The 26,996-nt window shown below is 32.1% G+C and overlaps 1 protein-coding gene across 2 annotated transcripts in view; it reads left to right on the top strand.

The window, feature by feature from the left end:
- The window catches only part of LOC117107142 (arginine-glutamic acid dipeptide repeats protein-like), a 46,750-nt gene that overhangs the window by 11,214 nt on the left and 8,540 nt on the right, over positions 1 to 26,996 (top strand). For both annotated transcript variants that reach the window (XM_033248702.1, XM_033248703.1), the window contains exons 3-12: positions 12,761 to 12,831; positions 19,071 to 19,176; positions 19,304 to 19,400; positions 19,723 to 19,827; positions 20,564 to 20,837; positions 21,384 to 21,482; positions 24,484 to 24,564; positions 25,239 to 25,383; positions 26,282 to 26,368; positions 26,734 to 26,930. In XM_033248702.1, coding sequence (XP_033104593.1) covers positions 12,761 to 12,831; positions 19,071 to 19,176; positions 19,304 to 19,400; positions 19,723 to 19,827; positions 20,564 to 20,837; positions 21,384 to 21,482; positions 24,484 to 24,564; positions 25,239 to 25,383; positions 26,282 to 26,368; positions 26,734 to 26,930 — 1,262 coding nt within the window. The remainder of the gene's footprint in view (positions 1 to 12,760; positions 12,832 to 19,070; positions 19,177 to 19,303; positions 19,401 to 19,722; positions 19,828 to 20,563; positions 20,838 to 21,383; positions 21,483 to 24,483; positions 24,565 to 25,238; positions 25,384 to 26,281; positions 26,369 to 26,733; positions 26,931 to 26,996) is intronic.

Genomic DNA, 26,996 nt, shown 5'->3' on the forward strand with positions numbered 1-26,996 from the left:
ATATCATGTCGGCCGTTTTTATGTGTGATAACAGAACCTAAATCGAGGTAAGGCTAGGCCTAGCCTAACAGCGTTGGATAGGCTAATGTTTTCGGCGCCTACGATATTTCTTCTCACGAACTATCGCAAAATCAACATGAAAAATTCATCCGCATTTTTTGATTTATTTTTTGTGTGGAACACAAAAAAAATCAAATTTCAGTCTTATTTTACATTTTTTTCATGCTTTAGGAATGTCAAAATTTAGTTAAACTATTACAATTCCGTATTATATTTATAAATCTTCATAACATTACAAATATTAGATTTTTCTTAACAACTGAAATTTCGCCGGGAATGGGGCTTTAAAGAAATGTTGATGGTGATTTGAGGAGAACCTGAAAATTGTTAAAATGTTGGCCACCAGCTGAATATTTCCATATAATGAGAAGTATCTGGAATGTTTTGCTGTATTACTTGTTGTTCACACTAAATTTATGTCCAGTACAGTACGAAGATTAACTCTCAGTCTTGCATGACTAAAACATTCGGACAGTGTTAAAAGATTAGTGGTCAGTCGGGCGTGACTAAACATAAACTTGAATGGGAGATCAGTGGTTTTTTTTGTGACCTTAAATACAATTTCATTTTGATCAGGCCCATAGTCACGGGGTTCCTGGGCATTGGCCCGAACCCCACTTTTTCAGCCAACCCCCCTTTGACAAGCGAACCCCTTGTGATTGAAGCAATTACATTACTATTATTGTATAGTAGTATTAAAGTATTGTAAGATTAATTTCTAGCAGAAAAAGATTCTATGTTGCTTTGTTGTTTTTACAATAAATATTGATGTTCAAATTTACTTATAGTTTCAGTGGTTTTACTGTGCATTGTTGACAACTGTCTTGATATCCTGTGCGGAAAAAAAGTTATCATTATTAATTGTGAGGCCCTGCATACTAGAACTCTTACTCCCTTGCATTGGATACAAAAATCTATTTCATTTTATACTGCTCTGCTCCTTGATCCCACTGCGGCCCTTCGGCGGGCCTCTGGACCCCATGCCCTGACCCCCCCCCCCCCCCCCCCCCCCCCCCCCGCTGGCTACGGGCCTGTTGATTGTGATCAACTAGAGGAATTGGACATCTGAGTTAAGCCCAACACCTACATGTAGTCATGATTGCCATTGGGCAGGAGGATACATGAGTTTGCAGAAAGACCAAATGTGAAATAAGGGTTGTCTAGAGTGGTACCCTGACGAGGTCAAGGGGAGGAGACAGTTAAATCACAGCTTTGGTATTTTGAGAGTTCCAATAGATTATATTTTTCATTAAGTTTAATACTGTACAACTTTTCAGTTCTGTATGTACTGTTATTGTATTCAATTTTCTTAAAATTGTGGACCTTTTTTCGATTTGGAAGGGTACGTACAAACCCATTTTGCACCATAAAGTAGATACCTGTACAGGTCTGACCACTACTGTGACTAATGTAGTCTAATGATCACCTTCTGGATAATGTGGTTCACAGATGTGTCACATGTCTAGTTAATAGACCGATTCAGTGATGGGCATCACATGACCTACTGTAACTTGGGTGTTGGATGTACTGCAAACAATTGACTGGCACAGCGGCGTTTACATGCAGATTGCTATTGCGGCCGTCCTTTGTTATTGCTGTAAATATCATCATATTTTCCAGCAAACTATACCAAATTGATTGGAAATTAAACTTGAGAATTTTACCTACTGTAAACGGTTTGCTAATGCTCCAAAAGATAGTGGGCGCAAACATTGAAATTATTCAACAAATGTTAGGCTTAGGGCCCTGCACATCTATAGCCTGTTTAGGTATTCATGAGAGTCTTTACCCACGAGCCACGCTGCGATTTTAAGGCTACCTAAGTTTTACGAAGGAGAACTTAAACTTCAAAGTATACAATGCTAGGAGAACACTAAGATAAAAAAATAAATACTATTCTAAACAATCGTATTGACTTTCCTTGCCATTTATTTCTCATGTTAACAGTGGGGATTGTTTTCCTTGTCATTTATTTCTCACGTTGACAGTGGGGGGGGGTTGTTTTCGCGACCATTAAACATTACCTTTTCGTATACTTTCACTGATCGCACTGCAATGTTTTCTATGGTATGCCCATGTTTTGTCACGTGGCCAGCTGTAAAAAAACATTTACAGCCGAATCGGTCTATTGTAAGCCAAGCTATATAAAAACTGAATATTCCTACAATAAACCCAACTGCCCACTTTCCCACAGGCTGCAATATAGAGCTGCTCTACTGTACTTCAAGATCTCTTCTTACAATTGGTGGTAATAAAAGGAAAGTGATGGCAGATATTGCTAAGCTATCATTAATAATTGGATCACTTCACATCTAAAGAATATTTATGATGTCGTCAGAGAACAAAGGAATGAAGCTAAGCAAAAGCATGCATAATTTGTCTGGGTAATTGTATTTAGTATCAATAAAAACGTGATGACTTTTTTAGACATGCTCTATGGACTTGTATGCTAACATTAAAATTTAATTTGTTTTAAAACACTCTGAGTATTAGATATTATAGTGATAATGAAGAACAGTATCTGTATTGCAGTGTTAGTTAAATGAATACAGTAGGTTGGAAGTTATATCAGGACTCTTTGCACTTGAATCAGCAAAACAGATTGTACAAGAATGTTCTTGATGTACTGTACAGTACTGTAAGCTGCAGGTGTATAGTAAGCATGTAAAAGCAAATGAGATAAAATCAATAGTTCAGTTTCTTCACCCTGTACTTATGAAAATTTTAAAGTAATTTGGTTAAATAGATGGTTTATTCTGCCACTTTTTTCTTACCAGTATACTATAGAATTAAATATTTGTAGCCCTTAGAATTTTTTTTATAAAAATTCCATTCAGATGTTAAAAAATAAAGTTTTAAAACAACATTGTTTAAACCATATCTGCATCATACCTCTTGTGATTGAATGACATAATAATAATAATAATAATAATAATAATAATAATAATAATAATAATAATAATAATAATAATAATAATAATATGATTTATAAACCACCTTTCCAAAATGATCAAGGCGCGCTTCACAATGACAAAAAACACCTAATACAGAAATTAATATCTAAAAGAGTTTTACAAAATATAGAATCATTACAATAGGCAAAAGGTACTTGAAATTAAACCTGTATAGAAATACAATAAGAATAATTTACAAAACCTTACAAAATAAAAAAAAACCCCATCAAATAAATAAAAAATAAACAAAACAGTGAAATAGTATATAGTAATATAAAACTAAAACCTTTAGCAGTACCTTGGATTACATGTATGTGTTCGAACATCTGTTTAAATTATGTTAAATATTATTACCGGATTGTAGCCCTTGATAGCCGAACAGGAAAATGAAATCCCAACGGAGGCGCAACCAGCTGAGCAAATTACAAATCACTACTTTTCTCGTTATAATTTTATTCTGATTATTTTGTGAACTGCTAAATAAAAATTCAGTAATAATTGTGCTTTATGTCATTTCACACTCTCAGTAGCGAGCATCGCTCTTTAGAAAATGTATTTTACATGGGTATGGCAAGATATTTTTTCAATTTGTTTTTGTCTCAAAATCTTTAAATAAAAAAGATATTGAACTTGTTTATAACATCAAGATTTACACTTCACTGCAAATTACAACTGAGGCTGGCTTCCAAAATTAATTGTTCAGTTTTTAATTGTCTGTCAGATGATAATATTTTTCTGAAAATAAAAAGAAGAAATAAATGTTTATTTGATTGATTAATTGATTAATCTGTCCTGCAATTTATATATAAAATATTTATGAGTAAGGATCCTGGACTGCTTAAGGAAAATTATTTTTCTTTTTCTGTTGTCAGGTTCAGAGTTGCAGTAGTAATTCTCTTGTCAACTGTGGATGAGTACTGTAACTTGTATTAATAAGAGCTAACAAAAGCCATCATGATGGAAAAAGATATTATAATTGATAAACAGTATTAATATATTGGCCATGATTCTATAAAATATATCCAAATGCACTAAGTCAATAGAAAGAAACCAGTTATAGATATTTGTTCAGCTAAATACAGTATGATATCAAATATCATTAAGATTTTTATGCCTGACATTACTAGAACAAACATTAATTTAGCCAGTATATGAATTGTTATCATGTTGAAATCACATTCTGGTCTTTTAAATATACAAGAGCACTTTACCCTGTTAACCTCTTCCGCAAGCATTTAGTAGTCTCATTAAAAATGACAAAAATGTATGGCCACAATTAAAAAGTATTAAGCTTGTCCTTCATGTTTTTTTTGGTTTTTTTTTCATATTCACTGATATTTTTTATATTCATCTGTACAGTAGTGTGCATGCAAATTATTCATCTCTAATCATTAGATACCAACATGGTGCGTATCAATAGGTTAACGAGGTTGGCTTGGTGCGTAATAGTGTTTAACAGCGTGCCTGAAAACACTACAGTGTGGATCGATAGTAATTTAGAATGCAGCGCTGATGTGTGGCTAAGATAGCAGGTTTGGTTGCAAACGTGATCTTGATACTTTAGCTGAAGTGCTTGCACAAATTATCCAATGTTCCCCTTTGCTTCCAATATGCAATCTTAATAAGCTCATGAATAATGTGATTTGAAAAGAAATTGTTTGAAACAGTACAATAATTACAGGATTTTAATACAAAATTTTTAGATGTACAGGAAAATTTATTATCAGATTACTCATGAATTCTTCCAAATTTAGAATACGAATGTTTGGATTTCATATGTTTTATTACAGTATTTATGATTTTGTGTGTGTGTGTATAGACACAAAGGTCTTACATAGATTTTTATTTGCGAGGACAGACCCCCTTAATCCCGAGCTTAACGTTTGAATAGTATAATAGTCTTTTTAAATATTTGATTATTTATTTCACTGATTATCATTCATCAACAGTACTAACACAGTACTAAATTCTGCAGTACTTCATATTCCGGCATAATGTTGTTAGAATAAAAAAAGGATGAATAGGTTTTCTACAGTATAAGTTTAAAAGCAATTTAATTTATTTTTTATTCTATTTTTTTTTTTAATCAAAACCAACAGTTTATTCAAAAAATATTGCACATGCCTTTGCCAGAAGAAAATACAAAAAATAAATTTAAAAAAAAAAACAATAAAAAGTTTTACAACAAAAAAATAACTCAACAAGGTATTCAAAGTTTAGTTACTATAATGTACGATTCACCCAAACTAGACCAACTTTAGGACCTGAAATGTGGGGTAATGGTGGTATCAAGGTTTGATCACCAAGGAAAGGATGTTAATAAGCTTGAAGATTGTAATACAGTAGTTGGTACTACATTCGATGGTCTCGGAATTGTTATTATAAATACTTTCATTATTTAACAACATTATATACATGTAAGTAAATTTGGCGCCTCAAATTCATATAATTCATTATTTAACATATACAGTAATTCAACATTTTTTGTATAATTTAGTTTTGTCTCCAACAATTATATATAATTGGTGGAGCGATTTTCATTATTTATGAATAATTTACAGTAGCAAAACATTATTTATAAATAATTGAAGTGCCGAAAGTCATTATATATAAATAATAATTTTACTCATAGTCATAATATTTATAAATAATTGCTTTAACATAAATAATTGCTTTAACATCGTATTATTTATAAATAAGGAAAATTGCTCCACCAATTAATTATATGTACTGTAAATGTTGGAAGCAAAACTAACTATATGTATATAATAATGAACAAATGTTGAATTGTACATTAAATAATGAATTATACAGTATGTAATTTTGATAAAAAATAATGAAAACATTTGGCGCCTCATGTATCTCAGAGAGTTTTTCAATGTAATGATTAGAAAGGAAACAGAGAGGTAAGGTACAGTAGTTATCCGTTTTTAACCAGGTAGGAAGTATTCAGGAAGTACACTGTAGACTGAAATGAAAACAATACATAAACAGGAATTCATACAATATCGTAAAATAAACACTAATGGTAACCACAAATTCTATGCGCAACATAAAGTGAAGAGTTAGAGCCTGGATGGCAAACCTGAAAATAACTATTCACGAGTTTGTAATTAACACTTTTATTTTGTGGAATGGTACTTTAGATAATTATATTTAGATAATTGAAAATGAAATGAAAAATTGTTTTAAGGATTAAAAATTAAAGTTTATTGTATCTAATACATGTATGAAAGTTATTGCATTTGTACAGTACAACCTCAAATTTGACAGAACCATCACAACCTTAATGTAAAACTGATGAGACCAGATGTTGAACAGTTTGAAATTGAGATAACTATTAAACTGCATACAAAGGTTTTATGGGTTTTTGGGTACACTTTTACTTTGTATTTAATTAATTTAGAGTATAAGGTAAATAATATTAATATTTTTATTGGATAAAGCTCTCTTTCAAAATGTTCATATTGCAATCAACCATAAAATATGCTACAATTGTATACCAATCTATGTACAGTAGCCTGCAATTCTACTTTCAAGCAACTAGCAGGTTACTAAAATACAAGAATTACAGAATAGTAACTAATACTGTAAATACATATCCAAGTTAACAATTACAGATGAATATAAGATTAGAAGGCTAAAAAATATTTTGAAAATTATTGAATTTTTATTCATCCCGTGTGAATTATTTTTTTAATGTCTCCATCGCCGGTGATTGTTTTTGTGTTAAATGACATTTTCAAATAGTTTTTGCATTAAGTGACATTTTCACATGGTAATGTGTTAATCTATCTCATGATCCTTTTGAAGGTCAATGTCCATGTCGTTGTGCTGATTCACATCATCCAATTATAGAAAAAATTGAAAATTGTTAACAAGCATTACGATTCGCGAGTTACGACGTGCAAGCTTACTCAAAATTCATACTGTACAAGACGATGCGGGGCCTCAGCTAAATAGCTATACTGTAAAACAATCTAAATAAAAGTTGGCAGGCCAACGTATTATGTAGAATACATTTTAGAATTATTAATGATATCAGCTTATGAGCAAGTAATTTTAACATCAAAGACAAATGTACGGTATTTGTGCTACTGTATTGTAGGGTACGCGATTTAAGCTTTAATACAGCATTTGTAGAAAATCACCACAGTCTGTCCCAGTGGATTTCTCCCTGGAGAGAGCGTTATCTGAAGAAGAACAACTGCAATTATCGCTGGGCTTAAACACAGGTGACTCATGCAAATGATAGGCGTTGATTGAGTTGCCTTGGTGATAAATCAAGGGTTTCCTGTAGGCCCCATTGGGACGGCTCGCAAGTCACAGCTTGTAAAATTTACATGCTGTTGGTGAGTTTTACTCTTGCTTGTAAAAATCATAAAACATGAGAAGATCAAGCCATGGTGTGTGACTGCGTGACAAACTAATTTGTTATAATATATCCCGCTGTAAAAACGGAAGACATGTTAAACATTATAACTGATGCTGTCTGTGGTATGATAAATTTAACAAATACGATTTTTAATATTTACAGTAAGTAAAGTTATTATGGTATTGTAGTTTAAAAAAATAAAACTTAAAACAAAAAAAAATGTTTCCTTATTACCTAACAGACATGTTCTCAATAAAAATATTCATTCTTGTAATGTTCTATAATTTTTACTGCTAACCGAATTGGTAACTTTGCAGAGGGAAGAATGGCTCCCACTTCCATTGTAAACGCCAGTATTATTAATTGTTTAAAGGAAGTACTGTATACCATATTTGATCAATTTTCGAAGACCTGTTTTTTGTTAACTTGCATGATTGTTTGGTTGGGAGTGTTTATTCTGACCAAAATTGTTGGCATAGCCAGCTTCTGGAGAACACTCAATATCTCTGCATGGATGGTAAAAATTGGCTGGTGATCAATTTAAGTGGCAAACTTGTTAAAATAATACCAACTTGCAGCTACTTGGTTCACCTCAAGAATATACATTTTAACAGAATCTTGCAATGACAATATCAAGTGATTATCTGACCATAAAACCAAAAGATGGCTATTTGTACCAGTACTTATAATATAGTAAAAACTAAGTTAAGAGGATTTAGAACATTAAATGTACTGTTTGAGTTAAACTAATAAAAATACGTACAAGCGTACAGTAGTGTAGCAGCATAAAGATGTGGCACTAAAATACGTACAAGCGTACAGTAGTGTAGCAGCATAAAGATGTGGCACGAAAATACGTACAAGCGTACAGTAGTGTAGCAGCATAAAGATGTGGCACGAAAATACGTACAAGCGTACAGTAGTGTAGCAGCATAAAGATGTGGCACAAAAATACGTACAAGCGTACAGTAGTGTAGCAGCATAAAGATGTGACACGAAAATACATACAAGCGTATAGTAGTGTAGCAGCATGAAGATGTGGCACGAAAATTGCTAAGTACCTGTAGGCCCTACTTAAAGTACAGTATTTAAGGATTTAAAACATTAATGGTACTGTTTGAGCTAAACTAATAATAAGGAAAAATAATACAACAATTACAGTATATGAAATGCTTACTAATAATTTGAAGTGAAAATGATACTTAATTTGTTTGTACAAATATTTTCAAGTCATCCTATTTCAGATAAATTTTTAAAGGAGGCAAATGTATGTCTACAAAAATGTTTAAATTACAGTAATTATGAATAATTTGTCATTAACAATTGCTACCTGTATTAAAGTATATATTTCTACCTGATTAAGTTATGAATTATACTAACTGTAGTGTAAGTGATATTTTGAAAGCATACAATTGTCAGGTTATATGTATTTTTCATTAATGAATTTTGAATACTTTATTCTGCTATTAGTATTATCCATTTCATACTAAAGATCATAGGTTTTTTTTTTTATTGCAGCCTATAGCATTTTAATGAGAAACACATTTCTGTAGTCAGTTTACATTGTTTTCAGTGTAAGCATTTTAAAAGTTCTAATTTTGCTACCTTTAATACAATTCAGTAGTAAATGACTGATTTGAGTGAAATTTTGTACTGTTCCCTGGAGACTCCGTAACCCACTGGGAAAAATAAATCAGGCGATATTATTATCTTTAACTGGTTAAGTACCATATAACCTTCATGCGAGGAAGTCTATGAAAATATTCATTAAAGCAGCTATAAAGCATACATCTACGTAAATTGCATATCATTGCAATACAGCTTTCATTATATTAGGCCAAATAATTTTAAAACCATGTTTCTTCTCCATTTCCGTTTTTTTTTTTTTTTTTTTTTTTTTTGATTGAAGGCATGAGCCAAACCATCATGCTTGTGCATCTGATCACATTCTTGAACAATGTGTGTGTGCATACAGTTTTTTTCTTTATAATTTTCTTTGCCAAGGCTCACTGGTTTTTTATATTTTTGCCAATTTCAGGCTCAAAATGTTGTTAGTTTTGTATTTAATTTACACTCATTTCAAGATCAGAAATTATTGTACAGCAGTATACATTTTTTTTTCATAAGAACACATCTGAGGCTAAAATTGCTTAAAAATTAAGCAAATTGAGGCTGAGGCAAAATGTCAACTGAGGATTTTATTTTTTTGTTTATATAGAAAAACTAAGAAATTTTATCTGTACCTTATGTGTGGTAGGTGTGATCTAATACAGTACTATACAATACCCTCTTTACTGTACTACAGTAAAGTAATATACTGCTGTGTGTAAAAATAATAACATTTTGAGGCTGAAATCGTAAAAAAAATAAGAACACTGAGCTTGGGCAAAAGTTTACTGGTTCTACTGTATAAAAAATGTGTATATTTTTTTTTGCACTTCATACTGTATATTTAATAATCTACATCTTTGTTTTTATAAGAACCAGTAAAATTTTGCCCAGACTCAGTGTTATTATTTTTTTTGCCGATTTCAAGCTTATTTTTTATTATTTTACACAAAGAGGATTATTATTTTAGAGCATTATTATACTGCATTATAGAAAGTATAACATAGTCACACCTAACTGCACATAAGGTATACCAGTAAATATGATTAGTTGGTTTTCTAGTTAAGGAAAAAACTAAAAACCTCATTTGAAACTCTATCTCAGCCTCAATTTGTTCTTATTTTGTTCTTAATTTTTTAAGCAAATTCCAGCCTCTCTGTTCTTATAAAATGTGTTCTTATTGAAAAAAAAACGTGTAACTCAAAATAATATACCCATTGCTAATGTATAGTCTCCCTCAGCTTTCATGGAACTGTGTGTTCACCTCACAGAAAAGTAGTTTTTTAATTGTCACTAATAATTAGTCAGTCACCCATTTGCAGGAAGTAAAAATTAATAATAGCAGCATTTAGTAAGTGGAATTGTCAAGGACAGGTTTGGTGGGTGGGAGGGGAGAAAGCTTTCTTTTGGAAAGTAAAAAAAAAAAAGAGGTTATTTCCGGGCATCTAGAAAACAAAAATGTCGCGATGGCATGCCCGAAACCCCCTGGGTAGTGTTGTCTTTCGATAGTTTCCCCTCCCTTTCGGGCATTTCTAGATCCGCCCCTGATTGTGGTGTACAATAACAATATAATAATTGTACTGTATTCAAAACCATGAGGTCTGGACTCATATCTTACAGTACTACAATACACAGATTGCACTTCATTTCCTGGATAAAATATTTATCTTATTGTTAGGAAAACTTTTTGTGAAACACTTTCCTGTTATCTAACATTTGATTAGTGTTAATACTGTTCCATCTATAAAGGCTTCTGTTTGTTATTTGGCTATTTACTTTTCAAGGCTGTCGTTATAGAACTATTCATTTGATCGTTTCCTGTAGTTTTCTGCCTTTCAGCTAAATTATGCATCCTCACAGCTTGTTTGATTATTCATTTTGCATGTCGAGCATATTGATAATTTGAACTGAGGTTGGTAAATATAATAAAGTGTATTCCAGAATTGTTGGCTTCGGACAGAAAAAGCAGTAATAATATCTTTCTAATAAAGCATCTAAAGCTGGTTACTCACTGCGTGCAACGGCGACGCGATGGCAATGCAACAAAGAACGCACGCAAAGACGCAGACCCAACGGATCGTCTTTTTAATGAGGATCCGCTCAGACTTCCACTGACAATCAGCAAAAGGCGTTGCGTCATCTGTCGCTCACCTAAAGCAAATGTGGATTCATTATACAACGCAGTGAGTGTCCGGCTTTACAATAAACATGTAAAACCTTGAATTGAAGCCCAGTGGGCTTAATCTTGAGATGAAGCCCATCTTGAATTGAAGCCCCCTCTTTCGTTTGCAAAATTATTCTCGAAAAGTAGCCCATCTCGAAAAGAAGCCCTTGGGCTTCTTTTCAAGACAGCATAGGCTTCTTTTCGAGATAGTACAGTATAAACACTACATGAATTTCAGAAAACAAATAAAATAAAAACGAACTTGAACCCATTCAAAGTTCGCAAAAAAAAAAGAAGCCCCCCCCAGGGCTTCAATTCGAGGTTTTACGGTACCACTAGATCTATAAATTAAATTAGTAATTTAATATCCATATGTTATAAACAATAATATCATCTATCTAGATCACGTTTTTTTTATATTATTCATAATACTGTGTTATATCTGTGATCTGCAAACAATTACACTGTACCAAACGTTTTTTTTTTTTATCACTTAATGCATGATTATTAAACATTGTGAACATTGAGCCATATATTTATAAGTAAGCTTATTGATAAAAAAAAAATATGGATAGCAAAAGGTGTAGTAATTTGTCATTATTAAAATGCAGGTTGTTGTAGCTGTTCTAATAGCTGAGAGCTACAGTACGGTAGTTTGCAGATATATTCAAAAGAGTTTTTACTGGCATGTCTATGTTAAAGATCAGTTATTAAACAAATCAATTACGATTAGTAGTTAGTTGCAGTGGTCCATAAAGTTCAGTAACTAATAACTTTTATAAATAAATGATAATAATAATTTGTGTGTTTGTCTACTGTATATACTTTGACCTTCGACATCGTTATGTTCATTTGAAACTAACAGAAGCTTATAAACTTACAAATACTGAAAAATGCTGAATAATGTTCAGTATTCTAGTTACTGTACTGTATCTGATAACAACTTTTAAAAAATGATTGTAATATCATTGTCCTCAAAGTACTGTATATAGTGCACTTCATGAAGTTGTTTACATAAAGTATTATTTTTCAGCAGAATAGGTTTCAAGCTATTGTAAATTAGTCAAGTGCGATATAGCATGCTTTCTTCTGTTGCTTCTTTTTACATTATTTGTTTATGTCCCTTTCACAGAAGTCTTCAATATTACAGATTATGTGGTAGAAAGTCCACAATTGATAAAAAAAGATCTTTATTTACCAACATTTAAATTAACCTTGAGGGGAAAAAACCTGTATTCAAGAAAAAAAGAATTAAGGTGCAGCATTTGCTATAGTATATAATATGGCATATATTAGTTCAGTTGATATTGAAAGACTTAATAATTAACAACAAAAAAATGATTATTGCTGTAGAGAAATATCTTTAGAAAGAAATAAACTAAAAGATAATACAAACTTGGTACTGTTTAGAGGCTTGAATATGATACAAAAATCCTGAAGGCGTTTATTCCCAATAGCGTCCCGATAAATTATATAGAACGTCAATAACAATTAAGATTTTATTAATTATTAATTTCTGGTATGCAGTGTTGAAGCGAAATTAACAGAAGGTGATTGAAAATATGATGCTTAATTCTGTTTTTTTAATTTGCCTTTCAGATAGCGTGTATATAGATAGTCAGCGACCTGACCTCCCGTATTTCATCGGAACTATCCAAGAGTTTAAAGTGGTAAGTTAATTGGTTGATTGATTAATTAGTAACGCTGCGTAGGTTCTTATTAGTTAGTATCCGATAGAAAATTCACTGGCGTGCCAACACCTTGGTTAAAAATATGCTCTGTGATTTTTAAGAATGATGTTTATAATTGGCATTGGCCACGGATACAAACACAGTGACAATCAAGTGTAGAAATTGATCCCAAAATATTGAGATACTTTTAATAACTGAATCCTTGCCATGTATAAATCCATGTTTTTAACCTGTCTTAACAGTAATTTGCAATAACAGAAATACTATTTAATTCTTTCATACTGTATGCATGATGGGGCTAGGTAGTGGAGTTGTTTTTAAGCATGATGCGATTTGAAAGGTTTTGATCCATGACCTCATAATTGGAAAGCAGGTTCCTTACCACCATGAGACAGCATACCTTCCATACAGATCTACTGTACTGAAAATGTTATGAAAATATGTCACTGTTTCTATATTTTGAATTCAAAATATTCTCTTTTGTAATTTATATTTTAAAATAATTCAGAACTTATTTAATAAATCAAACGCTACTGTTGATCTGTTTTCTGTTACTTTTGTCTTGTTTTTCTTATAAGCAATATCATGTTCCACTAGTTTGAGGCTCATATCTGCCGACTTTCTTGATACGCTTGGGTGAACACCGGCCGTTCATTCTCATTTAGGATGGCGATAGTACACCGTTGGGTGTGTGTAATTGCATCGGTAATTGGAAACCAATCAGATTTTATCCATGCCAGACATGTGGTGGAATTGATACATCATGAGATTGACTCCCCACTCGCTAACCTATCACATATAATTATGACAATGCAAATGATAATGTAATGATATAAGCAGTGCGATCATGAATATGCTGCTGTCTACTATTGTATACCATAAAATTTAATATTTATTCAGCTGCACGTGATCCTATTTATTGGTTATGATCCGGCCTTAAAATAATAAATTACAATTGGATCAAGAAATTATTATATTTTTGTTAAAAGGAGATTAAATCCTACACTAAATTCACTGGTATGAGGGGTGAATTTTTCAAACAGGGGGCAGGTTCACCAAATTATAAGTGGGGAGTTCTAACAGCAGTGGCATAACCAGGGGGTCGGCGGCTGTAATAGAAACATTTTGAATTTGTATTCTAGTTTTTTCATATTTCAATACATGTCATGGTATGGATTAAATTTAAAAAATTTAGTGACAAAGGGGTGGAGGAAGATGGGATATGTGCCTCCATTAGATCCACCCCATAGTATTATTGATGATACAACAGATTATTAGTCATTTATTTATTTTTTTTGGCGTCATTGTTCAGGCAAAAACTCAGGTAGCATGAACTGAGTGCTGGACACAAAATCACAAGCACCATAAATTATATTGTCTAAGCAAGTAACAAGAAAAGCACAACTCAAACTGTACAACAGACACAACACACTCAGAAAAATAATAATTGGAGGTACTAGGCAAACAAGTGAGTCTCGAGTGCATGTTTCAAATCACTGGGATCAGAAATCTCCCTAAGTTCACAGGAGATTTGTCCAGATGATTTATTAATGATTCAGCTGTAGATTTTAAGTAATGTATGCACTTGGTCTTCTTCTGGAAAGGTACCCATTAAACAATTGTATATTAGTACTGTATAAGTATGATTCAGTTGCTGTGTTATATTAATAATTTATTATACTATACTTCTTTCTTTATAAATTAGAGTTTCATTTTCATTTTTGAAAATGTTGATGACTTTAATGATTCATTCTATCATACAGGTTATTTAATCATGACATTTATTAATGTCGTATATCTATTTGATATTGAATATGTTATTGTATGAGGTATTAATGGCTTCTCTCTACGTTTAGCTTAATAACATGTTCGATATCACATACACCTTGTCTTGTAATTTTGTATACTATGCAGACTTTTATTAGCCACAGTAGAATAATTTCCTAGATTTGCCCGATGTCAAGTGGGTGATGAAGCCATGTGTATCTGTCCATACAATTACGTCGATTTAAGCTTTTTTAGCAGCCTTTTCACGCATTAATTCTCTCTAGTGTACCTGCTTATGTCAACTTAACTTGCCATTCATTTCGCATTCTCTAAGGCCGTACACCACTGGGCGGATTAGGCCTAGAATATATGCAATAGAGTCTTTGACAAAAGCATGCCAATCAATAATATACACAAGCCTTTGATGTCTTGAGGTTTAATGTAAAGTGACACGCTTTGTTTGATGTTCTTCAGAAATCTAATAACCACAAATCTATCACTTTGATATTTATCATCCTTATCCCCACCGCAATTTTCTATTAGGCTTGTATGTGTTTATTAATGGTCCTGTGGTACGGATGTGGGTACTGTACTGTTGGCCTGTTATTAATTATTTTTGTATCGAATCTCATTGTACTGTGCTGTATCAGCACAAATGAAAACATGGCACATGCTATAAAAGGATACAAATAAAGATACAAAAACTAGACGGTTTTATACACCTATCAACACCTCGATAATGATGATTTAATATAATTATATAAATAATATTTCGTTTTTATACTCTTGGCATATAAATGGAAATTTGGGAAAACACTGTTATTACATCAGCTGTTCCACTATGAAATCTTAATTTTTTTCTCCCTTTAAAATAAAATAAATCATTTATCAATCTTCTGTATCTGTGTACATCTATTGCATTCCAGTTGTATACATTCATTACCTCACACAGTATTTCTTTGTCAATAAATAAAATATTCTCCGTCTAATGTGAAAAAAAAAATCTACTCTCCTTTAGGGCAGAAATATAAAGTTCACTATTAAGGTATAAAAATATTTTCACACATACAGGTTACGATACTTGAAATTTATGATTCAAACCATTCATGAAAAAACAACTGGTAAAAAATCACAAATTGCTGTAAACATTTTAAACAAAGAGCTTGAATTTATTCTTCAAAGATACAATAAATAACAAAAAATATCATCAGTTAGGTAGTCATCACAATAGGGCAATTCCATGCAAAACAGGACATGGCACCTAAATTTTTAAAATAGTGGTATCCTACCAAATTTGGTATCAAATTAAAGATGAAATTCTGAACTTTCATGAAATGGTCTTAGTTTTCAAGTTTTTATACTCACTTAAATTTTATATAAGAAATACAATTAATATTATTTTTTCCAAAAAAATGAATAAAAAAGGCCAACTTTTAGAGTGTTTAATTTATGCTCTTTAACATATATTACCAACATAACTGATTGGATTAGTAATTATTAACATTATATGTGGTATATTCATGAATTTATTTTATTTTGTGTACTTCGTTCCGCTACAGCGACTTGACAATGAACTACCATATAAAATGTCCTGAAGTTACCAAAAAAGTAATTTTTTTTTTTATTTCTCAAAAAGTACTTAACAAAATAAAAGAAAATTTATTATTCAAATCATAAGCATATATGTGAACAACATAAACATGAATTGAAAAAAAAAAATTATTTCGTTTACAAATTATAGCAATTTAAAAAGTGTCCTGACGTTACTTTTTTGGTAACTTTGTGACGGTAACACTGTGACATCCTATTTAAATGCACAGGGGACAATTCCATGGTAACTTCGGGACACTTTGACACAAAATTTTAGACTTTATGTGCATACAATATATATAATTTATTTAACAAGCAATAAATCACAGTTACACATTGTACTTGCTACTGCTACCTACATTTCTATTGGAAAAAAACCTTAAATATCATATATTAAATATGAATTTTATTGTGTCCGATAACTTCGGAACATGAATTGGGATAGAGTTTTAACTTAGTTTTTTAAACATAAAAGTCTGTGAAAAAGGCATACACTTTTTTGATGCAGAATGCACTGAAGAGATATTTAGCTTTAATATGATATCCTTAATACAAATATATTGCAATGACTTATATTAATATAATAATCATTTTAAAAAATCATGTGACATGGACTAGCTATAATTAATCAGTAATTTATACCTAATTGTTTATTTTTGTATACGCACTTGTAGAGTTCAGAAACAGTGATACAGTAAAACCTCGAATTGAAGCCCTGGGCTTCTTTTTTTTTTTGCAAACTTTGGATTGGCTTCTTTTCGAGGCCACTTTTGCAAAGTAAAAAAGGGGGCTTCTTTTCAAAATATATGCTGTAAATTTTCGGAATTAGTGCTATAAAACAATAAATAGGGCCACTATAACATCAATCTGTATCATGGAGTGTATAAACAAGCGTGTTTTTAATTTATTTAGCTTCTTTGAAATTTATGTACAGTGTACGTACTGTACGAATACTATCATATACTGTACTAATACTATCATATACTAAAAGCAGCCTATGTTATCTTGAAAAGAAGCCCATGGGCTTCTTTTCAAGGCTAAATTTGCAAACTAAATAGGGGGGGGGCTTCAATTAGAGATGGACTTCTTCTTGATATTAAGCCCATTGGGCTTCAATTTGAGGTTTTATGGTATCTCATTGCAAGAAATTTTGAATTTTGTAGTTTTATATTATCGGTTTTTTTTAATGCATTCAAATTTTTTTTTTTCTAGTAATAATAGAATATTGTTGTTGACACTCTTCAATATACATAATCTATAATAATTATACAGTATAATTATTGTGTATATTATTATTATTATTAAAGTTAGCTACTGTGATATAATTTTTAATTTAAAAACATTCTTAAAAAGTGATACAAATGTAAAATATGACCAAATCGGGAATAAATTAATAAAAATATGAAAAATGTTTTAAAAAATGCTTTTATTACATTTGATAATACTGTAGTCAGCATTAAATCATGTTTGTTAGTACAAATTAGATAAGAATCCAACATTTGTTTATGTTTTAAGACCCTTTTAAAAGAAAATTTATTCATCATTATGATGTCAACCTTTTGTCCGGAAGTTACTGTCCTGAAGTTACCACATGATTTTTAAAAATGATCATCATAATTATATAAGTCATCATAATATATTTTTATTAAGGATATCCTATTAAAGCTTAATATCTCTTCAATGCATTCCATATCAAAAAAGTGCATAATATGCCTTAGTTTCACAGACTTTTATGTTTAAGTAAATAAGTTAAAACTCTATGTCCTATTTCATGTCCTGAAGTTACCGGAGATATTAAAATTAATATTTAATATATGCTTGTAGATATTTAAAGTTTTTTTCAATAGAAATGTAGGTAGCAGTAGCAAGTACAATGAGTAACTGTGATTTGTTGATTGTTGAATAAATTATATATATTGTATGCACATAAAGTCTAGAATTTTGTGTCAAAGTGTCCAGAAGTTACCGTGGAATTGCCCAATAAGTAAATTTATTAAAGTAACCTGACAGTGGGAGTTTAGTTATGGACAAAATAAAACTTATGATCATGTCAAATCCTGATAGAACCAATAAATGTAAAGTGATGTTTATTACCGAATGATCTTTGTGTGATAGCTGGACATAATTTTATATACAGTACTCTAGCACAGAAACTGCACGTTAATTGCCATTCCCCATTACACAATGGCCTAATGGCACGTTTACTGTATCTCTGCACTTTACATAACAGATTCATTGTTTGTCCAAGTGATATTGCATATAATGCAAGGCAATGCAATCTACATAATTAAACTAAAATGTAATACGAGAATGAAAATAGGCAATGTACGCTAACAATGGTAGGTGAATACAATAGAATATAATATGATGAATAAATGAAATGAAGATAATACAGGTATAAAATTATAATTAAAACATGAATTTCTAAAAGATAATAATTCAGTCGACTTCTAATTGTGCTGTGTGCTGTTCCATCCTCTAAACTCCCTCATTTTTGCTGATCCATCATATAAACTCCCTCCCTTAGCTGATCTATCAAATAAACTTTTCCATTTTCTTTCCACTTTATCCTTATATTTTTTTTTTTAATTGTTGAATATGTAATTCCATCCAATTTTCAAACAGGTCTATAGTTCGAAATCCTCTGCAAGCATTGTTAATCTGTGATTATAATGTTTCAATCAATCAACAGTGATTTATAAGGCGCTAATATTCATGGTTAAATGTAGCGCTCAGTGGCATGGTGCGATAACATTGGCATTTCTCAGAATATGCATATTTGGCCTAAATGAATCAAATTATTTAATTATGCTTTAATAATATTTTAAAATATTCATTATTTTGTTAATTTTATTCCATAGACTAAGCGTGAGAATGTTATTATGACAGCTAAGTGGTACTACCGGCTAGTGGAAGTACCAGAAACGGTTTATCAACTGCTGGTACAAGATCGCCACTCAGAAAACAGTAAGACAACATTAATATTCCTCCATGATTATTTGACTCTATACAGTGAATGTGTCTTTGTCATTATCATCATCGTCAATAATTTTATGATTATGATTAATAAATGATTTTAATTTTTTTTTTCCAGATTCAGGAAGTGATCTGATTATTACCAATCCTGTTGTAAAAAACCGAGAGCTGTTTATTTCTGACACTCCAGAAACATACACTGTCTGCTTGTTAAGGTAATGTACACTTTCAAAAGAAACCATTCCTATTTCAGATATTCCTATGCTAAAAAATGGAATGTCCATATACAGTATGTATAACAACTATATGATCTTGGTTGTACCATCTTTAAATTAGAAGAAAGCAATATTACTGTGAAGCACCAAAAAATACTGATATGACATCTTATCATGGACATTTTTGAAGTATACTGTAACTATTTATTAATAATATTGTAGTTGGTGAATAAATATTAATATGATATCCCTATTCTATAACATTGAATGTCCCTATGTGTTACTGAATCATTAAAATCTTGATTATACCATTTTTATCTAGGGGAAAATGTTCTGTGACGCACTATAATGATATTCACAGTGCCAAGGATTTTGAAGCGGATCTTAATTGTTTCTTTTATATTCTTGGATATAATCCAGAAACAAGGTAAGTAGAAGAATTTTGATAATCAATAGTTTTACACTCTATTGCGATTTTTAGTTTAATCTGAATAGCCTGCAGTATGATTACCAATGTATTGCTCAGGTTATCTTTTGGATCAGGTTAACTAAAGAGTTTTCTTCAGTTTAGATTCTTTTAACATTTAAATCTCCAAATGACATGAAATTTACAACAAAAAAAAACCTATTAAAAATTTAAAACATAACCCAAGCAAAGGAGACCCTAGACAGGAGAGTAGTGCCTGGACCCTGTAGTTTCCAAGTGTGTATTCGTATAATTGGTACCATAATAATCAATCAGTCAATCTTATTTTGATGGTTCGTTTTATAACTGTACCAGTACTTTGAAAATCAGTACACGAGTACTGAAAGTGCCTGCAGAATAAATTTAAAAAAAATAATAATAAATCCAATATTTATATTTGCATGCACATGTTGATTTGAAGTGGAAATCATATGAAGAGAAAATTGAAGGAATTACCTGCTGTGAATCTGCCAGTAGGCAGAAAACAGATTATGATGAACATGATAATGATGTCCATTTGAAGGGAGATGCTTGACCATCGTAATCGTCTTTAAATTTATTAAAAGCCAGTAATCTTATTGAAGAAGAAACATGCAAGAAGGACAAACAATAATTATTTTACTGACCATTATAGGTCTTTAAAAGTATTATTAATATTAAGAAAATATTTAGTTTTGTTTCTTGTTTCATATTTAAGACGTCTTGCGAGCACTCAGGGAGAAATCAAAATCGGTTCAGGTCATCAAGCCGTCCTACCACAACTTCGACCAAAGCCAAAACCCAATGGGCAGACTCTCACGGACAAAGAGGAGCTCACATGGAAAACACGAATAGAAGACGTCAATCTTCTCATGTACCTGCGCGCAGCTAGAAGTATGGCTGCGTTCGTGGGCATGTGTGACGGTGGGTCTCCAGAGGATGGGTGCGATGCTGCCTCCAAGGATGTAACTACTATCAATGCTCTAAAAATTGTAAGAAATTTTAAATTTTAATTGTATGGTCTAAGTGGATGTTATGTTTTATGCTTCATATATATGTATATATTGAACTTCAAAAACTGCAATTCCAAAATATCATTTTACTCTCTGGTAAGTTTCTCATCAAAACATATCTGACCATATCTTTTTATATCTGGCTAAAATGCTTCATATAAATAGAGGTAATGCTACTAATATAGAAAAATGACATTTTAGAATATTGAGTACCATTGTGCAAGGCGTTTATTTAAAGAAAGCTTTGGGGATTTTATTGTATTTGCCATGTCTTGATGATGCCGTTCTTGTTGCCATTAGAGATGCTGTGCGTGTTCAAAATTCTCAAAAATTGACAACAAAATAAACTGAAATATTTAAATATGTATTTATATTTAATATTATACATTTTTATTTTTGGTATTTTGGAAAAAATGCTCCTTTACTGCCTAAAACTAAATTTACTCTGCAATCAGATAAAATAAACTTATTGTCTGCTTTGTTGACTGTCTTTATCACAACAATATGTGTTTATTTCCTCCACAGCTTCATCACTATGACTACCAAACTAGCAAAGCACTACAAGCGTTGATCAAAGACCCGGTTCAAAAGTCGGTAGATAAAAAGTGGAATGAGGAGGATACTGTAAGTGTTATTAATTTCTGTCACTCAAACATTATAAAATATTACTTAGCAATAATTTCTAATTTCAAATCTTACCTTCATGGTCATTTCTTCATTGGATTATTCCCACGACCCAAACTACGAGTGGAGTTGAATAGCTTGGTGGTTAAGATGGTTGCTTTCCAATACCTTGGTCCTGGGATCAATTCCTGTCACGATAACAGGATTTTTTCTCACGACCAACACAACTCCACCCCCAAGCCTCATAGTGAGACGTGTGTGTATGTTTGCCTCTGAAGGATTTGCCACTTTCGAAGAGTGATTAAGTTCACAGTTTGGCATATCCTTAGCCCTAGTGACTAAAGCTGAATAAATAAATAACTACTGCATATTTTTTATAGTTATTAATTTTTAAATTATAATGTCTTTAGAAATTGTCTGTTATATAATTAATTTTAAATTTTATATAATTCATTGTTATACTGTCTCTAATTTCTAACTGTGAGTTTATGTCCTTTTTAGGGTGTATTCTTGATAGTAATTAAGTTTACTTTAAGGTTAATCCTATGCTTGCATTCTTTTTATTTTTTGCAAGTTGCCTGGAAATATAAATGAAATGGAATAAAATAACATACCAATAATAATTTCTGTATACTACTCAGTTGTACTATGTATCATAAAATATTAAAGGAATACATTTTTTTTTAAAGAATCGAGTCAAATTACAGTGACAGAAAATTATTCTGGTACCTCCTAGGTCAATGTGTCATATAATTTGTAGCACAGTTGGTAGAATTCCCATGAGGGTCATCAGTACTTTGTATGCTACTAGTGAGTATCCTATCAAACAGCCTAAAAATTCAGACCCATTTTAAAATAATGTATAGGTGTTTATTTGATCATTATTCTTTAACAAATTTTAAAAACCTGGAATGTGTTTGGTTGATCATGCTCCTGAAAATTAGATAATAATAATAATAATAATAATAATAATAATAGTTTGATTTATGTGCTCTACATGAGAGTCTCAAAGCGCTTGAAGTGTGGACTAGCTCGTACAGTAACCCTCTTCTCCCCTCTCTTCATGTCTACCAGTTACTCTCGTCTGTCCACAACAAGGGTTGTATAGACCAGTACACCAGGGTAACCCCCTACACATCTCGAAAGATGTACTGGGTTCTTTAAAGCTCACATGTGCAAATTGTGTACACTGGACCTACGGTTTATTGTCCTTATCCGAGAATGTTTATTCCACCTTAAGAACCATAGGCAAGCATGGCGCTGAACCAGTTGCCGATAATATGGCTGTAGGTTGCGGCACCCCTGCCTCAACTGTTCGTCCATTCGGCTCGCCAAATGGCGAGTCAAATCGTATTGACTTAGTCTCTCGTATGGCTTCAGTCTCTTTCCTGGTAGTTTGTTTAGATGTTGTTTGTTCTATAATATGTTATTATGTTGAAATGTGACTTACATGTATAGTCTGGTATTAAAATGAGTCACTTTTTCATAATATAAACAATGTTAACAATTTTGTGTATGATCACACGTAGCTCAATTTCAAGAGTTTCTGATAGTGCTACAGTACACATTAATGTAGTGATAATAGCTATTTTAATTATGCACTTAAGACTCATTTGTGTGTGGGATTAAATAGGTAATGGGTCACTTATTATAAGAGTAACAATTGATACCCTGATAACAGGCACATAAATAACAGACTCATTAATGATTATGAGTAATATGTAAATGAGTCACTCCTGCGATAGCATTGCTATTATGATATTGATGCACTTCAGACCTTTGTGAGTATATTGTTACTTATTGCCAGTTGTAGCAATGTACACTGCGAACGCAAATGCTGATGAAATTGGGACGGTCCCGTCAAAAGCGGGACAATTATATTATATTCGTTTTTACATATAATTGAGTAGGTATAAAGTGAGTCACATATTGGCCATCGTAGCATACAGGATGCCAGTACATTAAAACACTTATTCAGACTCGATTGTATGAATTAATGTGTACTCAAATGAGTCAGTAGTAGCATTCCTCTAATGATAGAACATGCAGAAGTACATGACTTACATATCTATGTATAATTGAGTAGGAAACAGATCACTTATAGTCGGTGTTAACATTGCTATAAATACTGTAGTCAATGTTCACTACGTAACTGATCGTGTAGATAATATTCTTTTCTATTTGACTAAGTTTGCTGTGAATTCACCTCAAAATGACCTCACCTCAAACATGCTATATTTTACAGTAACTTTACACTTTTAAATGTAATTTACCATACAATTGCTTTGGCAGTCTCATTTCTGGCTCTTAAAAATGTAAAATAATCAATATCATAATAATAATAATAATGATGGTATTGATGACTATAATAATGATATGCTTTTTCCAAAATAAAATGTTTTTGTTACATGAGGATGTAATATATGGGCAAATCACTATGACCATAGAGTAATTTCCAAATTCATTCAAATTTGAATAAACATTTATTTTCTTCCTTGTATAAATGGTGTGTAAAAATGGTAAAATGTAGAGTGTAGACAAAACAATGGTTACTGTGTATTGTATCAATTATGGTAACTTCCATGTAATTAGGGATAAAATATCCAAGTAGACTTTATTAATTTTAAGATAGTAGTAGTATACACCAATCCCAATGGGGAACTACATTTTTCTCAAATATTTATTATCTTTAATCAACACCAGTGAAGGTGTATCTCCATACCAAAGTTACGTTCATGTGAAGATATTTAGTGTATCTTAGATTCAATGTTAGTGATATAATAATTATTTTTTATATTTTATTTTAAATCCTAATGATATTAATTAATGTATATTAATAAATATTTATAATAGTTGCTAGGTCTACAATTTAATTGGCTTTACTCAATATAATATTTTAAAGTTTACATGTTTTTACCTTTTAATATCAGGTTGTTTTTTTTTGACATTTTGATTTTCAAAATTCAATATTTTATTGTTATTGTTTCTCTTGGTATTCCAGAAATTGTTTGTGAAGGGACTTCGTCAGTTTGGGAAGAACTTCTTCAGAATCAGAAAAGAACTGATACCCAGCAAACAAACAGTAAGTCTGTCGTTAAACGGAAGGAAAAAGATATGTCAAAACTAATTAAAAAATCATCTTCTACCACAAATTACGCAAACTTGAGGATCTCCTGAGGATTATGTACAACTTCCTTGGAGTTATTTTTAGTGGCTTAGGTGGTACTGTATGGACAGATAAGGGAAGGATGATCGTGCCAAGAGTAACTGTCTATTTAGACACTGAGGGAATTGATAAATTAGCCTCCCCCTTCTCTCATTGAATATTGAAACATAATTATTATAGATAATGAAGACAGATTTTTGATTATATGGAAAAATAACTTTTCCTATTTAAAAACGAAAGTGTTTTTTCGCTTAGGGAGTTTAAATTAGTTTGATATAAATTGTAGCTGATTGAATATTGTTTTTTTTTTTCAAAATAAAAAGTGGTTTTATTTACAAGTGGCTGATATGAGGTGCATCTTAAAGACTTCATTTAGATTTTTTTTTATATCCCCAGCATTCTCAAGATGAAACTTAAGTGAAGGAAAAGTAAAAGATTATCAAATTATTAGGTCGCTATCCCATTTTGTATTTTTATGCGATAAATGCGGTAGGATGACTCCGGTTGTTTCATTCTGCTATTGAACGTTCCTATGCTTTGACGCAAGTTAACAATACTTGTAAATTCCACCGTTCTTTTTCGGTTAACAGAGTGAACTTGTTGAGTTTTACTACTACTGGAAGAAAACGCCAGAGGCCGCTAATCAACGGATTTACAGACGAGGTCGCCGACAGAGTGTGCTACGGAGGATGAAAGTAATGACGCGTACAATCAGGCAACCAAGCAGCGAATACAGTAAGTTTTATTGATTTATAACATGCATACATCCATAGACACGCTTTGTTTATGTTGTCTAAAGCCGGGCACTCACGGCGGTCGTACGACGAATCCAACTTCGCTCCCTGTGAGCGCTAAACGATGTAACGCCATCTGCTGATTGCCAGTCGCAGTCTGAACGGATCAACATTGAAAACGATCTGTGCGACGTGGCTTTGCATTCTTCATAGATTCGCATCGGCCGGCAACTGTGAGGCGCAGTGAATGCCCGGCTTAATATTTACTTGTTTGTACATTGCCTACTCTATGCCATAAGCTACGTCCACACTACCAGTGTTTATCCAACAAATAATTGTTTCTCGTATAGTAGGTAGTTTTCACCGCACGACGTAAACCTTAACTTTAACGTTAGTATCCAAAAGGCAGCGCGGTAGCTCCACCTCTTTTGTAAACAAATCGAAATACGCATGCGCAAACCCATAACTAACGTACGTTGAGCACTTAAAATCCTGAAATTAACGTATTCTGCAAGATGAATAAATTATGACATCAGCGAAAACTGCCTATTGGCATGAGGATGTCATATCACACCCATATGAACGTGATGTGTGTACAGAGTACATACTCTATCATATGTTTGTATAACAATATGCCACTTATGTTCGACAGTGACCCGCTTACCCCTCCCTAACTGAACTATGCATCCAGTGGTAAGGACGTTACTCTACTAAAGACCTGGTGACCGCAAATGCCATCCTTGGCAAAACTATGCATTCGAGGATAGGGAACACTGCTCCACAAGGACCTAGTGACCCAATACTCACCCTAATCGAACTATATGCATGCTGGGAGTAGTGGTTCTGTGCATCCTTCAGGTAGAGGTGCTCAGCATTTAATAATTAACGTTATTTTACAGTTGATTTGAGTTCAGCAAGTGAAGATGAATTGGATTCTGATGATGGAGAATTTTATGGCTACGCTTGCCGACATTGCTTTGCAACTAGTAAGTAAGCATTGATACCTTTTTCCAAATCAATTATAATTTGCAGGTTAGACTCTGATATTTTCACGGTGAATTATCACACCATTGTGACCCATTAAATGTAGCGAAGGCAAGCCAAACCAGTCACTCCTCGCGTGTGTTAGAAATAATGACCAAAACATGTTGGAATGTCATTTATGAAATACATTTTATTGCACCTCATTTTCGAGGTTAACGCAGCATTTTTAATGATTTAGTGTTAGTGCTTGATGGCCAGAATCTAATTTTTTAGATTTATATATTGTTCACTCTGTCGGTATATCCAACCTTGTGGTTATGATGATATTAAAATTATCGTACTTTATGTTATCTTTTCTTATCTTTAGGTTCAAAAGATTGGCATCATGGTGGAAGAGATAAACTTCTCCTCTGCTATGATTGTCGGCTCTACTTCAGGAAATATGATCAGTTACCGACAATTAAAACCCCGCGTGAAGCGCCGCCATTCATGTTTAAACCAGTCAAGGATGATGAGGCTACGGAGTCGAGGATCAAATTACGCTCTCGTAGACATGGTGAATTGGTGAGTTATTACGATGTTTGCTAATGACGCTCATCAACTGTAAAGGTGTAATCCCTGATAAACATC

Source organism: Anneissia japonica, unplaced genomic scaffold (assembly GCF_011630105.1).
Source record: "Anneissia japonica isolate Jap-2015-1 unplaced genomic scaffold, ASM1163010v1 scaffold287864_len1152817_cov193, whole genome shotgun sequence".
In the NCBI taxonomy this organism is placed as follows: Eukaryota; Metazoa; Echinodermata; class Crinoidea; order Comatulida; family Comatulidae; genus Anneissia; species Anneissia japonica.